We start from the raw sequence: 22,046 nt of genomic DNA on the forward strand, positions 1-22,046 counted from the left end.
AATCATTATGGGATTTTTCCCTAATATTCTACATTGTGTGACATAGAATGTGTGAAATACATCATTGCACCCATTTTCTTACTGTGCATAAGTCTAATTACTGGTTCCTCTGCATTTCAGAATTACTTTTCACGTGGTGGAGCTCAGTTTGTCGGGATGATCATCAGTCCATACAATAGTAGTAACTCCTTGCCTTATTCCCAGGTCACATGTCTTATAGTTAGTGAAGAACTCAGCACAGACGGCCGCTTCCGTAAGTATGGGTAATTGAAAACTCTATTTAATGTTTTTCAGGCTGGCAAGACAATATTTGCCCTACCTTCTTTCTCCTCATCCTCTTCCTCTATCCTCACCATCCTGACTTGTTTCAAAACTGAACTTCACATAGACACTAGGATTGCCATTTTTTTCCATGAACATGCATGTTGACCTGCATATAGGAACATAAGAACAGCCATTTAGCCCCTTGAGGCTATTCCACAATTCAGTGAAATCATCTGCTTGTGCCCCATATCCCTTAATGCCAATGGTTAACTAAAATCTATCAAAATCAGATTTAAGGGCAGCAGATACATGGGAACACCACCACCTGCAAGTTCCCCTCCAAGTCACACACCATCCTGACTTGGAACTATATCGCCGTTACTTCACTGTTGCTGGGTCAAAATCCTGGAACTCCCTTCCTAACAGCACTGTGGGTTTACCTACCCCAAATGGACTGCAGCAGTTCAAGAAGGCAGCTCACCACCACCTTCTCAAGGGCAATTAAGGATGGGCAATAAATGCTGGCCTGGCCAGCGTCGCCCACATCCCATGAATGAATAAAAAAAAAGATTAACAATTGACCTAGCATCAATTGCCATTTGCAGATGAGAGTTCCAAATTTCTACCACCCTTTGCATGTAGAAATGTTTCCTCATTTAACTCCTGAAAGATCTGGCTCTAATTCTTAGACTGTGCCTCTAGTCCTAATCATAGAGTCATAGAGAGATACAGCACTGAAACAGGCCCTTTGGCCCACCGAGTCTGTGCCGACCAACAACCACCCATTTATACTAATTCTACATTAATCCCATATTCCTTACCACATCCCCACCAACCTCCTAGCACCTACCTACACTAGGGGCAATATATAATGGCCAATTTACCTATCAACCTGCAAGTCTTTGGCTGTGGGAAGAAACCAGAGCACCTGGCGGAAACCCACGCGGTCGCAGGGAGAACTTGCAAAATCCACACAGGCAATACCCAGAACTGAACCCGGGTCGCTGGAGCTGTGAGGCTGCGATGCTAACCACTGCGTCGCCCAACCCGTCTCACCAACCAGAGGAAATAGTTTCTCTTTATCTCCCCTTTGTGTTCCCCTTAATACCATGAAAACCTTAATCTAATCACCCTGTAACCATCCAAATCCCAGGGAATACAGCCCTAATTTCTATAATCTCCTCATAGTTTGACCCTTAGAGTCCAGGTATCATTCTGGTAAACCTATGCTGCATTGTCTCCAAGGCTATTATATCCTTATTCAAGTGTGGTGCCCAGAACTCCTCACAGTACTCCAGGTGTGGTCTAACCAGTGTGATCCACGGCAACCGTGTCTACAGCTCGAGGAGCTTCGGCTCAGATTCAACGCGCTGGAGGCCGAGCTACAGACACTGTGATCACTCGGAGGGGGAAAGATACCTGGACACTTTGTTCCAGGAGGTAGTCATACCCCATAGAGTCATAGATACAGCACTGAAACAGGCCCTTCGGCCCACCAAGTCTGTGTCGACCAACAACCACCCATTTATACTAAACCTACATCAATCCCATATTCCCTTACATCCCCACCTTCCCTCAATTCTCCTACCACCTACCGACACTAGGAGCAATTTACCGCGGTCACAGGGAAAACTTGCAAACTCCGCACAGGCAGTACCCAGAACCGAACCCGGGTCGCTGGAGCTGTGAGGCTGCGGTGCTAACCACTGCACCACAGTGCAGGTCTTTGGATTGATTTTTTAAATTTTGAAACAAAAATCTTCTTCATCTAAAATGGTTAAACCAGAGGTGTGTGTTTATTCTGATCTAACAGATGTTAGAAATAATTTTGAGTTGTACAATCCAAGCCCATTTTCTGGATATGGTCTTCTGATTTGGTCAGGGACAGGAGGATGTGACTGCAAGTGAGGCAGGTAAGGGGATTGAGAAGACAGAAGTGGAGGAGACTCAGCCCTTGCAATTGTCCAACTTGTTTGAGGTTCTTTCAGCTTGTATGGATGAGAGCAAGAGCTGCAGGGTGGATGAGCAAACTGACCATGGTACTGTGGTACAGGAAGCCATTCAAGTGAGGCAATAATAGGAATATAGTGGTAATAGGGGACCGTTACGGACACGGAACACGGAACACAAAAGTCCGAGTGTATCAGGCCTGTGTCCTCAGTACCTTGCTCTACGGCAGCGAGGCCTGGACAACGTATGCCAGCCAAGAGCGACGTCTCAATTCATTCCATCTTCGCTGCCTTCGGAGAATACTTGGCATCAGGTGGCAGGACTATATCTCCAACACAGAAGTCCTTGAAGCGGCCAACACCCCCAGCTTATACACGCTACTGAGTCAGCGGCGCTTGAGATGGCTTGGCCATGTGAGCCGCATGGAAGATGGCAGGATCCCCAAAGACACATTGTACAGCGAGCTCGCCACTGGTATCAGACCCACCGGACGTCCATGTCTCCACTATAAAGACGTCTGCAAACGCGACATGAAATCGTGTGACATTGATCACAAGTCGTGGGAGTCAGTTGCCAGCATTCGCCAGAGCTGGCGGGCAGCCATAAAGACAGGGCTAAATTGTGGCGAGTCGAAGAGACTTAGTAGTTGGCAGGAAAAAAGACATAGGCGCAAGGGGAGAGCCAACTGTGCAACAGCCCCGACAAACAAATTTCTCTGCAGCACCTGTGGAAGAGCCTGTCACTCCAGACTTGGCCTTTATAGCCACTCCAGGCGCTGCTTCACAAACCACTGACCACCTCCAGGCGCGTATCCATTGTCTCTCGAGATAAGGAGGCCCAAAAGAAAAAAGAAAAGGGGACCGTATAGTCAAGGGGATAGACACCATTCTTTGCAGCCAAGAGCGAGAGGCCAGAAGGCTGTGTTGCCTGTCCGGTGCCAGGGTTCAGAACATCTGCTCAGGGCTGGAGAGGAACATGCAGTGGGAGGGGAAGGATCCAGTTGTCATGGTCCATGTTGGTAACAGTGATTATAGGTAGGACTAGGAAAGAGAAAGGGAGTATGAGCAGCTTGGGGCGAAATTAAAACGCAGAACCTGAAAGATAATAATCTCTGGGTTATCACCTGGCCACAAGCAAATTGGCTTAGGGTAAATAAGATTGGACAGTTAAATGCGTGACTCACAGATTGGTGTAGGAGAAATGGGTTTTGATTCACAGGGCATCAGCACCAGTACTGAGGAAAGTGGGAGCTGTACCGTTGGGATGGTCCACACTTGAACCATGCTGAACCAGTGTTCTGGTGAGTCATATAAGTAGGGCAGTAGTGAGAACTTGAAACTAAATAATGGGGGGCGAGGGATTAAGTGAGGGAAGATGTGATAATTTAAAGAGAGAGAGGAGAAGGCAAGAGAGCAGGATAGCAATAAGGAACATGATAATCAGAGTGTGGTAGGAATTGACAGTGTGTACAAACTCAAGAGTGAGCCAGCAGATAAGGTTAGAGGATGTGAACTAACAGAGTGGGGGGAGGTTTTGGGAAAGGTGAGATTTGGAAATCCAAAGAGCCAAGGCATTGGAACAATATAGTGTTGTGGGTAAACACAAGTAGAATGGGACAGGAAGGAACAGAGAGTTTAACAGAAATTGTGCATCAGCAAATAAGGTCTTTGAAGGGAACAGAAGCAAAAAAAATGAAATTAAAGGTTCTATATCTGAATGCGTGAAGCATCTGCAATCAGATAGATGAACTAGTGGCACAAATAGAGGTACGTGATCGAGATCAATTCGCCATCACAGAGACATGGTTACATGGTGATCAAGGTTGGGAAATAAATATTCCAAGGTACACAATATTTCGGAAAGACAGACAGAGTAGCAAAGGAGGAAGTGTAGCACTGATGGTAAAGGATGACATAAGGGCATTATTGACCAAGGATCTTACCTCAGAAAATCATGAAGTAGAATCAGTATGGGTGGAAATAAGGAATAGCAAGAATCAGAAAACACTGGTGGGAGTAGTTTATAGGCCTCCTAACAGTAGTTATACCATTGGACAGAGTATTAAATGAGAAATTATTGTAGCTTGTAACAAAGGCAATGTAATAATTGTGGGGGACTTTAATCTTCATATAGGCTGGGACAACGAAATTGGCACAAGTGTTCTGGAAGATGAGTTTGTAGAATGTTTTCGGGACAGTTTCTTGGAGTAATACGTTGTGGAGCCAACTAGGGATAAAGCTATTTTAGATCTAGTATTGTGTAACGAAGCAGGGTTAATAAGTAATGTCATAGGAAAAGATCCACTGGGAAACAGTGATTATAATACCATTGAATTCCACTCCAAGGGAGGCGGTGGCGTAGTGGTATTGTCACTGGACTAGTAACCCAGAGACCTAGGATATTGCTCTGGGACATGGGTTCGAATCCCACCACAGCAGAAGGTGAAATTTGAATTCAATTTATAAATCTGGAATTAAAAGCTAGTCTAATGATGGCCATGAAACCATTGTCAATTGTTGTAAAAACCCATCTGGTTCACGAATGTCCTTTAGGGAAGGAAATCTGCTGTCCTTACCTGGTCTGGCCTACATGTGACACCAGACCCATAACAATGTGGTTGACTCTTATATGCCCTCTGAAATGGTCTAGCAAGCCACTCAGTTGTATCTAACTATTTGTCAATAACAAAAAAAAGAATGAAACCAGACGGACCACCCAGCAGCGATCTAGGCACCGGAAACGACAACGGCAAACCAAGCCCTGGCGACCCTGCAAAGTCCACCGTACTAATATCTGGGAGCTTGTGCCAAAGTTGGGAGAGCTGTCCCACTGAGTAGTCAAGCAACAGCCTGACAAGTCATACCCACGGAATCATACCTTACAATGTCCCAGACACTGACATCGCCATCCCTGGGTATGTCCTGTCCCACCGGCAGGATAGACCCAGCAAAGGTGGTGGCACAGTGGTATACAGTCGGGAGGGAGTTGCCCTGGGAGTCCTCAACATTGACTCTGAACCCCATGAGGTCTCATGGCATCAGGTCAAACATGGGTAAGGAAACCTCCTGCTGATTACTGTCCTCCCTCAGCTGATGAGTCAGTACTCCTCCATGTTGAACAGCACTTGGAGGAAGCACTGAGGGTGGCAAGGGTGCAGAATGTACTCTGGGTGGGGGACTTCAATGTCCATCACCAAGAGTGGCTCGGTAGCACCACAGCTGGCAGAGTCCTAAAGGACATAGCTGCTAGACTGGGTATACGGCAAGTGGTGAGGGAACCAACAAGAGGGAAAAACATACTTGACCTTGTCCTCACCAATCTGCCTGCTGCAGATGCATCTGTCCATGACAGTATTGGTAGGAGTAACCACTGCACAGTCCTAGTGGAGACGAGGTCTTGCCTTCACATTGAGGATACCCTCCATTGTGTTGTGTGGCACTACCACTGTGCTGAATGGGATAGATTTCGAACAGATCTAACAGTGCAAAACTGGGCATCCATGAGGCACTGTGGGTCATCATCAGCAGCAGAATTGTACTCAACCATAATCTGTAACCTCATGGCCTGGCATATTCCCCACTCTACCATTACCATCAAGCCAGGATACCAACTCTGGTTCAAAGAAGAGTGCAGGAGGGCATGCCAGGAGCAGCACCAGGCACACCTCAAAATGAGGTGTCAGCCTGGTGAAGCTACAACCCAGGACTACTTGCATTCCAAACTGCGTAAGCAGCGTGCGATAGACAGAGCTAAGTGATCCCATAACCAACGGATCAGATCTAACCCCTGCAATCCTGTCACATCCGGCCGTGAATGGTGGTGGACAATTAAAGAACTAACTGGAGGAGGTGGCTCCACAAATATCCCCATCTCAATGATGAGGGAGCCCAGCACATCAGTGCGAAAGATAAGGCTGAAGCATTTGCAAAAATCTTCAGCCAGAAGTGCCGAGTTGATGATCCATCTTGGCCTCCTCCTGAAGTCCCCAGCATCACAGATGCCAGACTTCAGCTAATTCGATTCGCTCTGCGTGATATCAAGAAACAACTAAAGGCACTGGATACTGCAAAGGCTATGGGACCTAACAATATTCTGGCAATAGTACTGAAGACCTGTGCTCCAGAACTTGCCTCGCCCCTAGCCAAGCTGTTCTAGTACAGCTACAACACTGGCATCTATCCGGCAATGTGGAAAATTGCCCAGGTATGTCCTGTACACCAAAAGCAGGACAAGTCCAACCCGGCCAATTACCGCCCCATCAGCCTACTTTCAATCATCAGTAAAGTGATGGAAGGTGTCATCATCAGTGCCATCAAGTGCCACTTGCTCAGCAATAACCTGTTCAGTGAGGCTCAATTTGAGTTCCGCCAGGGCCACTCGCCTCCTGACCTCATTACAGTCTTGGTTCAAACATGGACAAAAGAGCTGAACTCAAGAGGTGAGGTGACAGCAACTGCCCTTGACATCAAGGCAGCATTTGATAGAGTATGGCATCAAGGAGCCCTAGCAAAACTGAAGTCAATGGGAATCAGGGGGAAAACTCCACTGTTTGGAGTCATACCTAGCGCAAAGGAAGATGGTTGTGGTTGTTGGAGGTCAATCATCTGAGCTCCAGGACATCACTGCAGGAGTTCCACAGGGTGGTGTCCTAGGCCCACCCATCTTCAGCTGCTTCATCAATGACCTTCCTTTAATCATAAGGTCAGAAGTGGGGATGTTCGCTGATGGTTGCACAATGTTCAGCACCATTCGTGACTCCTCAGATACTGAAGCAGTCGGTGCAGAAATGCAGCAAGACCTGGACAATATCCAGGCTTGGGCTGATAAGTGGCAAGTAACATTCGTGCCACACAAGTGCCAGGCAATGACCATCCCCAACGAGAGATTCTAACCATTTCCCCTTGACATTCAATGGCATTACCATGGCTGAATCCCCACTGTCAACGTCCTAGGAGCTACCATTGACCAGACACTGAACTGGAGTAGCCATATAAATACCCTGGCTACAAGAGCAGGTCAGAGGCTAGGCATCCTGCAGCGAGTAACTCACCACCTGACTCCCCAAAGCCTGTCCACCATCTACAAGACACAAGTCAGGAGTGTGATGGAATTCTGCCCACTTGCCTGGATAGGTGCAGCTCCAACAACACTAGAGAAGCTTGACACCATCCAGCACAAAGCTGCCCGCTTGATTGGCACCCCATCCACAAACATTCACTCCCTCCACCACCGACATACAGTGGTAGCAGTGTGTACCATCTATAAGGTGCACTGCAGCAACGCACCAAGGCTCCTTGGACAGCACCTTCCAAACCCGCGACCTCTACCAACTAGAAGGACAAGGGCAGCAAATGCATGGGAACACCACCACCTGCAAGTTTCCATCCAAGTCACACACCATCCTGCCTTGGAACTATATCGCCGTTCCTTCACTGTTGCTGGGTCAAAATCCTGGAACTCCCTACAATCAGCATTGTGGGTGTACCTACCCCACATGGACTGCAGCGGTTCAAGTATGCAGCTCACCACCACCTTCTCAAGGGCAATTAGGTTTGGGCAATAAATGCTGGCCTAGCCAGCGACGCCCACATCCCATGAATGAATAAGAAAAAGGTTTGGAAGTGGCATGCTGCAATCACAAACAAGAATCTTAAACTTCAAGCCAATCACGCTGGCATGAGGGGAGAACTGGCTCAGGTGAATTGGGTAAATAGACTAAAAGGTATGCTGGTAAATGAACAGTGGGAAACCTTTAAGGAAACAATTCAAAATGTTTTACCAAAATACAGTCGTTTGATAAACCAAAACTCAGCCAGAAAGACCCCTCCGTGGCTCACTCAGGAGGTTAAGGATAGTATTCTTCTTCTTTGGCCTCCTTGTCTCGAGAGACAATGGGTCAGCGCCTGGAGGTGGTCAGTGGTTGAAGCAGCACCTGGAGTGGCTATAAAGGCCAATTCTAGAGTGACAGCCTAGTATTCGTATTAAGGATAGTATTAGATTAAAAGAAAAGGCTTACAATGTTGCAGAAAAGAGTAGCAAGTCTGAGGATTGGTAGTGTTTTAGAAACCAGCGAAAGGCCACCAAAAAGTTGATAAAAAAGGAAAAAGTAGAATGAGAGTAAACTAGCTAGTAACATAAAAGCAGATTGTAAGAGCTTTTATAGGTATATTGAAAGGAAGAGAGTAGCTAAAGTAAGTGTTGGTACCTTGGAAGCAGAAACAGGAGAAATTATAATGGGGAATGAGGAAATGGCAGAGGCATTGAACAAATATTTTGTGTCTGTCTTCACAGTACAAGACACAAATTATACACGAGACATAGAGGGTAAACAAGGGGCTAGTCAGAGTGAGGAACTTAAGGTAATTAATATCGGCAGAGAAAAAGTATTGGAGAAACTTAAGGGACTAAAATCTGACAAATCTCCAGGACCTGATGGTCTACACCCTAGGCTTCTAAAAGAGATAGCTGCAGAGATAGTGGATGTGCTAGCTCTGATTTTCCAAAATTCCTGAAATTCAAGAACAGTCCCATCAGACTGGAAGTTAGCAAATGTTACACCGCTTTTCAAGAAAGGAGGGAGAGAGAAAACAGGGAACTACAGGCCAGTTAGTCTAACATCGGTTATTGGGAAAATGCTGGTATCTATTATTGAGGAAGTTTTAACAATGCACTTAGAAAAGCACAGTCTGATTAGAACAAGTCAACATGGTTTTACAAAAGAGAAATCCTGTTTGACAAATTTTAGAGTTTTTTGAGGATGGAACTAGTAGGGGAGATAAAGGGGAACCAGTAGATTTCCAAAAGGCATTCTATAAGGTGCCACACAAAGGTTAATAGGCAAGATAAGGGCTCATAGAGTTGGGGGTAATATTTTGTAATGAATAGATAATTGGTTAACAGACAGGAAGCAACAAGTGGGCATAAATGGGACATTTTCAAGTTGGCAGGCGGTAAATAGTGGAGTGCCACAAGGATCAGTGCTGGGGCCTCAGCTGTTTACTCTCTGTCTCTTCATCTAAGTCATTGATATAGATTGTAATGTATCTAAGTTTGCTGATGATACAAAGGTAGGTGGAAAGGTAAGCTGTGGGGAGGACATAGAGAGGCTGTAAAGAGACACAGACAGGTTAAGTGAGTGGGCAACAAGATGGCAGACGGAGTATAATGTAGAGAACTGAAGTTATGCATTTTGGTCATAAGAATAGAAAAGCAGAATATTTTTTAAAAGATGGGAAACTTTGTAAGTGCCATGTTCAAAGAGACTTGGGTGTGCTTGTACAGGGAAGACAAAGTTAACATGCAGGTACAACAAGCAATAAGGAAATTAAATGGCGTGTTGGCCTTTATTGCAAGGGGATTGGAGTACAGGAATAAGGAAGTATTGCTACTGTTATGCAGAGTTTTGGTGAGAGCACATCTGCAATACTGTGTGCAGTTTTGGTCTCCACATTTAAGAAAGGATATGCTTGCATTGGAGGCAGTGCAGCAAAGGTTCACTAGTTTGGTCCCTGGGATGAGGGGGGTTGTCCTATGATGAAAGCCTAAATAAATTGAGCCTGTATTCTCTGGAGTTCAGAAGAATGAGAGGTGATCTCATTGAAACATATAAGATTCGAAAGGGGCTGGATAGGGTAAACACTGAGTGATAATTTCCACTGGAAGGGGCATCAAAAACACGGACACACAGTCTCAGGATAAGGACCGATCATTTAGGATTGAGAAGAAGAGAAATTACTTCACTCAAAGAGTTGTGAATCTTTGGAATTCTCTACCCCACAGGGTTGTGGATGCTCCATTGTTGAATACACTTAAGGCTGGGATAGACAGATTTTTGTATCCCAGGGAATCAAAGTTTATGGCAGTACGGGCAGGAAAGTGGAATCGAATCCTAAGATCAGCCATGATCGTTTTGAATGGCAGAGCAGGCTCGATGGGCCATATGGTCTACTCCTGCTCCTATTTCTTGTGTGTTTGTGTACCTGAAGCATGACTTCTACTCCTTTGTATTCTAGTCCTCAAGGTCAGCATTTCATTAGTCTTTCTGATTATTTTCTGTACCTATCCATGACATTTTAACGATGTTTGCATAGATCCGAAGTCTCTTTGGACTTCCACTGTTACTAACGTTTCACCTTTTAGAAAGTATTCTGTTTCATCTTTTTAGGTCCAAGGTGGATGACATCAGATTTGCCTGCATTGAAATCCATTTGCCACAGTTTTGCTCATTATTTTAATCAATTAATATGCCTTTGTAATTTCATGATTCCAGCTATACTGCTTACAATGCTGCCTATCTTTGTGTCATCAGCTTCCTGTCCTATTATCTAATACAAACAGATATAAATAATAATTACAGATCCTTACATTACACCATTTGTCACGTGCTGCCAATTAGAGTTTATTGTTATTACTCTGCTGCTGCTCAACCAATTTTCTAACCATGTCAATAATTTGTCTTCAATTCCATGGGCTGCAACTTTAGTGAACTGTGTCTTATGAGGGGCTTTATCAAATTCCTTCTGGAAGTCCATGTGATTAACATCCATGGGTATTCCCTGTGCACTACATTAATTGCCAGTTCAAAAAGTTCTGTCATGTTTATTTGGCATTGCCTACCCTTTACAAATGCTGTCTGATCAGCTGAAATTTTTCAGAGTTTTCAGTCACTTTCTCCTTAATCATAGACTCTAGTAATTTCCTGACACCAGTTGTTAGGCTAACTGTCCTGTAATTCCATGGTTTCCTTCTCTCATCTTTCTTATATAGCAGAGTGACATGCACAGGTTTCCAACTTAAAGCAATGGTTCCCAAATTGAGAGAACTTTAGAAGATTATAGTAGGGCATCTGCAATGTTCTCACCTACTTCCTTTAAAACACTAGGATGGAAACCATCTGCTCCTGGGGATTTGTCACTTTTTAGTGACATTATTTGCTTCATTACTGTTATTTTCACAGAATAATACAGTGCAGAAGAGGCCCTTCGGCTCATCGAGTCTGCACCGATGCATTAAAGACACCTGACCTGTCTACCTAATCCCATTTGCCAGCACTTGGCCCATAGCCTTGAATGTTATCACATGCCAAGTGCTCATCCAGGTACTTTTTAAAGGATGTGAGGCAACCTGCCTCTACCACCCTCCCAGGCAGGGCATTCCAGACCGTCACCACCCTCTGGGTAAAAAAGTTCTTCCTCAAATCCCCCTTAAATCTCCCGTCCCTCACCTTTAAATCTGTGACCCCTCGTAACTGACCCTTCAACTACGGGGAACAGCTGCTCCCTATCCACTCTGTCCATGCCCCTCATAATCTTGTACACCTCGATCAGGTCACCCCTCAGTCTTCTCTGCTCCAGCGAAAGCAACCCAAGCCTATCCAACCTCTCTTCATAGCTTAAATGTTCCCTCCCAGGCAACATCCTGGTGAATCGTCTCTGCACCCCCTCCAATGCAAACACATCCTTCCTATAATGTGGCGACCAGAATTGCACTCAGTACTCCAGCTTACCAAAGTGGCCTTACCAAAATTCTGTACAACTCCAACATGACCGCCCTGCTTTTGGAATCTATGCCTCGTTTGATAAAGGCAAGTGTCTCTTATGCCTTTTTCACCACCCTATTAACCTGCCCTTCTGCCTTCAGAGATCTATGGACAAACACGCCAAGATCCCTTTGTTCCTCGGAACTTCCCAGTGTCAGGCCATTCATTGAATACTTCCGTGTCACATTACTCCTTCCAAAGTGTATCACCTCACACTTTTCAGCGTTAAATTCCATCTGCCACTTTTCTGCCTATTTGACCATCCCGTCTATATCTTCCTGTAACCTAAGACACTCCACCTCACTGTTAACCACTCGACCAATCTTGATGTCATCTGCGAACTTACTGATCCTAACCCCCACATAGTCATCTATGTTGTTTATATAAATGACAAACAATAGGGGACCCAGCACAGATCCCTGTGGCACGCCACTGGAAACTGGCTTCCAGTCACTAAAACAGCCATCTGTCATCACTCTCTGTCTCTTACAGCTAAGCCAATTTTGAATCCACCTTATCAAGTTACCTTGTATCCCATGTGCATTTGCTTTCTTGATAAGTCTCTCATGTGGGACCTTGTCAAAGGCTTTGCTGAAATCCATGTAAACTACATCAACAGCACTACCCTCATCTACACACCTGGTCACATGCTCAAAAAATTCAATCAAGTTTGTTCGGCATGACCTCCCTCTGACAAAGCCATGCTGACTATTCTGAATCAAATTTTGCCTCTCCAAGTGGAGATAGATTCTCTCCTTCAGAATTTTCTCCAGTAGTGTCCCTACCACTGACGTGAGACTCACTGGTCTGTAGTTCCCTGTCTTATCTCTACAACCTTTCTTAAATAGTGGGACCACATTAGCTGTTCTCCAGTCCTCTGTCACCTCCCCTGTGGCTCGAGAGGAATTAAAAATTAGGGTCAGAGCCCCTGCAATCACCACCCTCGCCTCCCACAGCATCCTGGGACACAAATTGTCCGGACCTGGAGATTTGTCCACTTTTAAGCCTTCCAAAACCTCCAATACCTTGTCACTCCCTATGACAATTTGCTCAAGAACCTCACAGTCTCTCTCTCCCTGTTCCATATCTACATCCTCATTCTCTTGGGTGAAGACAGATGTGAAGTATTCGTTCAGCACTCTACCAATGTCCTCTGGCTCCACCCACAAATTTCCCCCTTGGTCCCTAATGGGTCCTACTCTTTCCCTGGTTATCCTCTTCCCATTGATATACTTATAGAATATCTTGGGAGTTTCCCTACTTTTACCAGTCAGAGCTTTCTCATATCCCCTCTTTGCTCTCCTAATTGCTTTCCATCCTACACTTTCTGTACTCCACTAATGCTTCCATTGATTGGCTCTCCTTGTATTTGCTAAAAGCCTCTCTTTTCCTTCTCAACGTACCCTGAATGTTTCTGGTCATCCATGGTTCTCTGGGCTTGTTGCTCCTACCTATTACCCTAGAGGGAACATGTTGGGCCTGTACCCTCCCCATTTCCTTTTTGTATGCCCCCCACTGCTCTTTTGTAGATTTCCCGACAAGTAACTCTTTCCAGTCTACCTTGGCCAAGTCCTGCCTTATTTTACGAAAATTCGCTCTCCCCCAATCCAAAACCTTTTTTTGCAACTTGTCTATTTCTTTCTCCATAACAAGCTTAAATTGTACCATGTTGTGGTTGCTATCACCAAAATGATCCCCCACCAACATATCAACCACCTGTCCGGCTTCATTCCCCAGAATTAGGTCCTGCACTGCACCCTCCCTTGTTGGATCCTCTACATATTGAGCTAAAAAGTTCTCCTGTATACATTTTAAGAACTCCACTCCATCTCAGCCCTTAACATGATGACTATCCCAATTAATGTTGGGAAAGTTGAAATCACCTAATATAATTACCCTATTATTTTTACACACCTCTGCAAATTGCACACATATTTGCTCCTCAATTTCCCGTTGACTATCTGGGGGTCTATAATAAACAACCAGCAATGTGGCTGTCCCTTTTTTATTCCTAAACTCTACCCATAAAGCTTCATTTGATGCCCCCTCCAAGATATCATCTCTCCTTACTGCAGTAACTGGCTCCTTAACTAATATTGCAATGCCCCCTCCTCTTTTACCCCCTCCTCTGTCTCACCTGAAGATTCTATATCCCGGGATATTGAGCTGCCAATCCTGCCCCTCCCTCAACCATGTCTCCGTGATGGTTACTATATTACAATTCCACATGTCAATCCTTGCCCTTAACTCATCCGTTTTACCTGTAATACTCCTGACATTAAAGTAGAGGCCTTCCATCCTGGTCTTACTCCCTTGAAACTTACTTCTGCTGTATTCCCTATGACTTGTTCACTTTCCTGTGTTTAGCTGTGTCCCTATTCTGCTAGAAGTCTGCATCCCCTCCCCCTGCCAAATTAGTTTAAACTCTTCCCAGCAGCACTAGCAAACCTGCCAGCAAGGATGTTAGTCCCCCTCTGGTTCAGATGTAGACCGTCCCGCTTGTATAGGTCCCACCTTCCCCAGAAACGGTCCCAGTGGTCCAGGAATCTAAAACCCTGTCTCCTGCACCAACTCTTAAGCCACGTGTTCATCTGTGCTATTCTCCTATTTCTATACTCGCTAGCACGTGGCACTGGGAGTAATCCAGAGATTACAACCCGAGAGGTCCTGCTTTTTAATCTGCTGCCTAACTCCCTGAATTCTTGATGCAAGACCTCATCCCTCTTTCTACCTATGTCATTTGTACCAACATGTACCATGACCTCTGCCTTATCACCCTCCCCCTTCAGGATGCCCTGCAGCCATTCAGTGACATCCCAGACCCTGGCACCAGGGAGGCAACACACCATCCTGGAGTCACGTTGACGGCCACAGTAGCGCCTATCTGTTCCCCTGACTATAGAATCCCCTATTACTATTGCTCTTCCTCTCTTTCCCCCTTCCTGTACAGACAGGCTGCTTGCGGTGCCAGAAGCTTGACTCTGTCCGCACTCCCTGGAGGAACCAGCCTCATCAGCCTTCAAAATGGAATACTGATTTGAAAGCGGGACCCCAGGGGACTCCTGAACTACCTGCCTGTTTCTCTTGGACTGCCTGGTGGTCACCCATTCCCTTCCTTCCTCAAGTCCCTTCAGCTGCAGTGTGACCACCTCTCTATACGTGCTATCCACAATGCTCTCAGACTCGCGGATGCTCCACAGTGTTTCCAGCTGCCGTTCCAGCTCTGAAATCCGAGCTTCCAGGAGCTGCAGCTGGACACACTTCCTGCATACATGCTGGTCCCGGGGACTGGAAATGTTCCCGGATTCCCACATGCGGCAAGAGGAGCAAACCACGGCTTTAAGATCTCCTGCCATGACTAAACCCTTTAAATTTAAAACTTTAGAAGACTATTATAATTTTTTTTAAAAACAACTAAGTCTTGCTAAAACAATGACTTACAATTCAATCCAGTTTGAAAAATACCCACCAGGACTTATTCACCAGTCAGCTGTGCTCTTTGGAAACTCTCGGCTCCCCTCACTCTGAGGACAGGGAGAAAATGAAAGGAGCTCCTCGCTCCCTCCTCACCGAACTTCCTCAGTCACCAAACTTCCACTTTTGTACTCTAATGCAACCCAAGTCAGCACTAGAGTGCAAACAAGGTCAGCACTGTAAGATGGCCCACTTTTATACTGACTGACTCTAGCCCCTGAAAACTAAGCCAATTCTCTAGTTAACAAGGTGCAGCTGCAAGCAGAGCCTGAGTGAACCCTGTTTAAAGCTGGTCTATTTCGCTTACATTAATTTTGGTAAGTTTGCATCTCTGATTTAATATTACTTTCCTTGGATCTTGTTCATAGATCTATGTTTCAGTCAATGTAGCCATCAAAGCAAGTATTCTCCCTCGGTTTAATTTAAGCAAAATTATTTAAAAGAAGATTTCCAATAAAGTTTGCTGATATGTTAAATGTAGAACAGTTATTGAACCTGTGTTTTCTTTTAATATAGGACTTCCATATAAGTGCGAATTGAAGCAATTGAATGAAGAGCCTCTATGGATGCAAATGATAGACAAAGCACGCTGGATAATGGAGAAGTACAAACTATCCCTGAGGCAAGTAATAAAATTATTGATTTCGGGAAGGAATCGCATGCTCACCGGTAGAACTGTGCTAAAACTATTTATTGTCCCTGCTTCTAGATTGGGTCTGGTTGCTGAATGTCTAATTGACAATGACCTGTGTGCAGCAGGTTATTTATTTTCTTTTCCCTGTGAACCTCCCAAATTCAGCAATATGCTCAACCCCAGCTATGTCTCACTCTGAAACTACCAATGCCTATTTCACTATAGAGATCGAGGTTTATAATGTGTTGCTCCCTCCACTGGCTTAACTTTTATCAGTTCACTACCTTTAAGCATTTCTTCTGCTTATCTTCTCATATTCAGATTTTGTCCAGATGTTTGTCATGTATCTATCTACCTGAGTTTGCGATTGTAGAAAACAGAAAATTTACATCACAGAAGGAGGCCATTAGGCCCATTGTGTCTTTGCCAGCAAAAAAAATGGTACCTAGCCCAGTCCCACTTTCCAGTTCTGGGCCCATAACCCTTTATGCTACAGCACTTCAAATGCATCTTTGAATACTGTTTAAATATGATGAAGGTTTCTGCTTCTACCACCCTTTGGGGCAGTAAGTTCAAGGCTCCAACTGCTGACTGGATAAAAATATTTCTACTCATCTCTCCTCTAATCCTTCTGCCATTTACTTTATACCCCGGTTCATGACTTCTTTGCTAAGGGAAATAGGTCCTTCCTGTCCACTGTATCTAGGCCTCTCATAATTTTATACACCTCAATTAAGTCTCCCCTCTGCCTCCTTTTTTCCAAAGAAAACAAGCCCCTGCCTATCCATTCTTTCCTCGCAGCTAAAATATTCCATTCTTGGCAGCATCCTTGTAAATCTCCTCTGTACCCACTCTAGTGTGATCACATCCTTCCTGTAATGCGGTGACCAGAACTGTACACAGTACTCTAGCTGTGGCCAACTAGTGATTTATAGCATAATCCAGTTCTAGCTTAATATCCCTACTCTTTTATGCCTCTGCTAATAAAGGAAAGTAACACGTATGCCTTCTTTACCAGCTCATCTATATTTCCTGCAACCTTCAGTGATCTAGGCATTTCTAGGTCCCTCTCTTCCTCTACACTTGTCAGTACCCTACCATTTATTGTATATTCCCTTACTTTGTTTGCCTTCCTCAAATGCATTATCTCACACTTCTCCAGATTGAATTCCATTTGCCTCTTTCCTGCCCTCCTGGCCAGTCCATTGATATCTTCCTGCAGTGTACACCTTTGTTCCTCACTTACCAATCACATGGCCAATTTTTGTATAATCTGCAAACTTCTTAATTATGCCCCCTTCATTTTGGTCGAAATCATTGATATATACGGCAAAATGCAAGGTACCTAGTACTGAGCACTGCGAAACTCTATTGGGAATAGCCTTCCAGTCACAAAAACACCTATCAATCATTACCCTTTGCTTCCTGCTACTGAGCCCATTTTGGATCCAACTTGCTATTTTCCCTTGGATCCTTGGATTACTTTGCTGACAAGTCTACCATGAGGCACTTCGTCAAAAGCCTTGCTAAAATCCATCAACATGCTACCCTCATTGACCCTCCTTGAAAAAATTCATTCAAGTTCGTTAGGCGCGACCTTCCCTTAAATAATCCATGCTATCTGTCCTTGATTAATCTGTGCCTTTCTAACTGAAGGCTTATACTGTCCCTCAGAATTTTTTCCAGTATGTGCCCACCACCAAGTTTAGGCTGACTTGCCTGTAATTACTCGGTCTATCCCTTCCTCCCTTTTTTAAACAATGGTACGGCGTTAGCAATCATTCAGCCCTCTGGCACCCATGCCTGTAGCCAGAGAGGATTGGAAAATGATGGTCAGAGCCTCTGCTATTCCATCCTTTGCTTCTCTTAGCAGCCTGCGATACATTTCATCTGGGCCTGGCAATTTTTCTACTTTCAAAAATGCTAAACCCCTTAATATTTTCCCCTCTCGTTTCTGATGGTCGAGCAAACTCATGTTTATGAATTTACTTGGTTAAGATGAAGTTGAATGTGTGCTGCATAGCCAATAAAAACTGAAATAAACTTGTGCTATCTATTCAATGCATATACTGGCCAGGATTTTGTCTTTGCGACAGGGGTCTCGATCACCGGCTAAAACACTGGCGAGAGCCCCGTGTCGCCTCCTCTGGAGGAGGCCCGCCGGATTACATGCCTGTTAAACGCCACTTAAGTGGACAGCAGCAGGCCTTCCCTAGGGTTAAGGACCCTGGCAACAGAAGTCCCACCTGCTGAGGGCTGTCAGCCATTCAGAGGCAGGCAGCTCTTTAACTGAGCAGCGCCACCACAGCGATGGTGACTGCTGCTTGGTACTAGGCTCATCTGAAGCCTGGATAGGCCACAGGTAAGTCACAGCGGGAGGGGTTTCGCAGGGTGGGGGCTGCGGGAGAGGGGTGTGTAGGGCGATTGCAGCAAGGGCAGGGTTGGCTCTCAGCGTGCCAACTCCCCTTCCTGATGCCGAGTGCCTTTACCAGGCATTAAGTGCCTTATAACGAGGAATCTCGCAAGCAGCCGCCAAGCAGCCTGCACGGATTTGCTTGCCATGTTCCCCGTGCGCCTACAGGCCCACCTGCCACTGGTATAATACCGGTGGCGGTGGCAGGATGAGGCCCTTATTTGGCCATTAATTGTCCACTTAAAAGGCCCTCAATCGCCAGCTGGACGGGAAGGCTGTTCACAGGCCTTCCTGCCCTGGACTTAATTTGGGTGGAGGCTGGGGGGTAGAAACATAGAAAAATCGCAGGAGTAGGCCATTCGCGCCTGCTCCGCCATTCTAAAAAGATCATGGCTGATTATCTAATTCAGTACCCTGTTCTCGCCTTCTCCCTATATACCTTGATCCCTTTGGCATTAAGAAGTATATCTATCTCCTTCTTGAATATATTTAATGACTAGGCCTCCACTGCCTTCTGTGGTAGAGAATTCCACAGGTTCACCACCCTCTGCATGAAGTAATTTCTCCTCATCTCTGTTCTAAATGGCATACCCCGTATCCTGAGACTGTGGCCCCTGGTTCCGGGAGAGCATTTAATCGGTTTTAAAATCATTAGTTCATTAATATTAAATTCCTTGGTTTTACTTATGTTAACTCCATTTAAATAGGGGATGTTGCACATGACTTCCTTTGTGAATACTCCGAGGAAGTATCATTCAGAATGTTTACAATCTTATGCTTGTCCTTGGCTTTAAGTCCACTTGCAATTTTATGGCTGTCATCTCTTTGACTGCCCTCATGCTGCTTTTGTACTGAAGTAATTTTTTACTATTGCATTTAGCATCCATTGTGATGATTTATTCCGAGATGTCACTTTGCACATCTGATTTCCGTTTTAACGCTTTTCAGCATTTTCTTACTTTCATCTCAGTGACCCTGTTTCTCCTGCAGGATTTGTAGAAGTTGTTTTCTTCTTCATTTCATTTTTAATTTTTAATCCAAAGACCGAAGCCATAGTCTTCAGTCTCTATTACAAACTCCGTTTCCTAGCTATCAACTCCATGCCTCACCCTGGCAACAGTCTGAAGCTGAACCGTTGTTCACAACCTTGGTGTCATATTTGACCCAAGATGAGTTTCCGACTACATATCCACACCGTCACTAAGATTGCCTATTTCCACTTCCATAACAATGCCTGACTCCGCCCTACCTCAGCTCATCTGGTGCTGAAACCCTCACCCATGCCTTTGTTGCCTCTAGACTTGACTATTCCAATGCACTCTGGCCAGTCTCCCACATTCTACCCTCCGTAAACTTGAGGTCATCCAAAATTCAGCTGCCTGCATCCTCACTCACACCAAGTTTCATTCACCCATCACCCCTGTGCTTGCTGGTCAAGCAACGCTTCGATTTTAAAATTTTAAAACTCCTCCATGGCCTCACCCCTCTATCTCTGTAATCTCCTCCAGCCCTACAACCTTTTGAGATACCTGTGTTCATCCAATTCTGGCCTCTTGAGCATCCCTGATTTTAATTGCTCCACCATTGGTGGCTGTGCCTTCAGTTGCCTGGGCCCTAATCTCTAGAATTCACTCCCTAAACCTCTCCTCCTCACCATCTGTCTTTCCTCCTTTAAGACACTCCTTAAAACCTACCTCTTTGATCTTTTGGCCATCGCCTTATGTGGCTTGGGGTCAAATTTTGCTTTATAATGCTCATGTGAAAGGCCTTGGGACATTTTATTACATTAGGTTTCTAAATAAATGCAAGTTGTGTTGTTTGTCTCAATTCCTTTATTTCTTTGCATTTAGCCCTTTTAAAGATGCCTGGTCTTGAGTAATTTTGACCCTCCTTGATTCTGATTGTAGAAAATCAAGTGAGAGTGAAGTGCTCTGTTGCAACAGCAATGATCTCTCACTTTAATGAGAATCAAACAAATTGTGCAGTTGGGAATTGTGGCGTTAAGAATTTAGAGGAAACTCTTAATAACTTACTCATAGCTTCTTCAAATCATAAATTATTAGCTCTTCCTTCTTTGCAGCAGAATCTATATTCCACAGCTCCCCACTGAGTATTCTATTTTTATAGCACAAATGTGGCCAGCAGTGTAATTCATTTTAACCACAGGGGCACTTTTAAATAAATGATTACGCCAAATGTACAAGATGTAGCCAAGATACATGCAGTCTCTACGATCAATTGAAATAATCGACCAAGCCACCCACACACTGTATTTAAAGATTTAGTATTTCCATACCACAAATTTCCATATCTGTCTTGTGGAAGCTCAAGTCTGCTCAACCTTTTCCAGTAATTGTAATCTCTCAGTTCTGGTGCCATTCTTAAAAAATCTCTTGCACTTTCTCCAGTGCTTCTATGTCCTTTTTATTGATTGGAGATTCGAACTATGCACAGTACTGTAAATACAACCTGACCAGAGTCCTAGGTAAGTTTGACACAGCTTCACTACTTTTGAATTCTATGGGCTGCATTTTAAGAGTCCACCGCCAAATAGGCGGCGGATGTAAAAAAATCCGGCCCGCCCGCATTTTCAATCACAGCGGCTCATTTGCGTGGCCACGGTGCCCGCCCCCCCGCGATGACTTGGAGGGGGTGGGCAAGCCGCCGCAAGCAATGACGTCCGACGCCAGTGCGCAAGCGCCAGCGCCATTTTTATAGGCCTTACAGCCTCAATGCACACTTAAAATTTAAAGGGATATTTAAAGGTTTAAGTTTCCTAAGAGTAAAGAAAATAAATGCACTGTCCCACCACCCCACCCCCCCACCCCCACCAATGGTAAATCACAACATTCCTGCCGTTTTCCCTCCCCCCAAAAACTTCAGCACATTTGCCCTTTACCCCTTCCCATCACCCCCGTCCCCGACCAATCTGCAGCGCTTTAACCCCGCTCCCCCCCCCCCCCCCCCCCCCCCCCCGTCACGCACAGAGAAAGAAAATCCTCCTGCCCCCCCGCAGGTGTCGCGCCACGTTTCCCTGAACGGGGATTCGAAGGCACGGCATTGTCGGCCGTCCGAATGAAGATCGGTGCGGCAATTAAGGAGGTGACGGGACCTTCATTAAATCAGGTGTGTAAATTAGTTTATATATTTAAATGGGGGTCCTGTCGCCAAACGGCGGGATTGTCGCCACAAGGCCTCGCCGCTGCCGCCAAGATCAGCACGGGGCCTTTTGGGGTGGGCCTCTGCTGCACTGATCTTCATTGCCCCCCTGCCAATGTTCCTGATGGCGGAGTGGCTTTAAAATCCAGCCCTATATCTCTAGAAAAAAATCAGTGTTTTTCTTAACGTTTTTAATTGTTTTGCTGACCTGCGGTGCTGCTTTTAATGATTTGTTCACTTGTATCCATAGATCCCTTTTTTCTTCTACCCATTCAATTTCTTACTTTTCCTACCAAAATGCATCACTTCATGTTTATCTCTGTTCAATATAATTTGCTGCTTAACAGCCCTGTCTGCAAATTTTCTGATCTCTTGTTGGATTGACTAACTGGTGTGGTACAACAGTACAATTTTGATGGAGAGAAGAAGTTTTTATGACCAGGTGGAAAAGGGATCAAGGGGTTCCCTCTCAGCCTTTGCTTGATTTAACCGTAATAGGGTTTAATTTTAAAAACACCGTATTTTTAGCTCCCCCTCAGTGACTCCTTGTTCACTGCTTTCCAATTGTAAGGTAAAGAAATCAGGCAGGTTTTCTTAGATTTAAACAAGAAAGG

General features: G+C 45.1%; 1 protein-coding gene across 1 annotated transcript in view; it reads left to right on the top strand.

Annotated features, from left to right (window-relative positions):
- Nucleotides 1-22,046, top strand: part of mysm1 (Myb-like, SWIRM and MPN domains 1) — a 141,721-nt gene that overhangs the window by 98,162 nt on the left and 21,513 nt on the right. Inside the window, exons 17-18 of the mRNA XM_068037219.1 lie at nt 121-253; nt 15,743-15,848. Of these exons, the coding sequence (XP_067893320.1) occupies nt 121-253; nt 15,743-15,848 (239 nt within the window). The remainder of the gene's footprint in view (nt 1-120; nt 254-15,742; nt 15,849-22,046) is intronic.

This window comes from Heterodontus francisci, chromosome 8, assembly GCF_036365525.1.
Source record: "Heterodontus francisci isolate sHetFra1 chromosome 8, sHetFra1.hap1, whole genome shotgun sequence".
NCBI lineage: Eukaryota > Metazoa > Chordata > Chondrichthyes > Heterodontiformes > Heterodontidae > Heterodontus > Heterodontus francisci.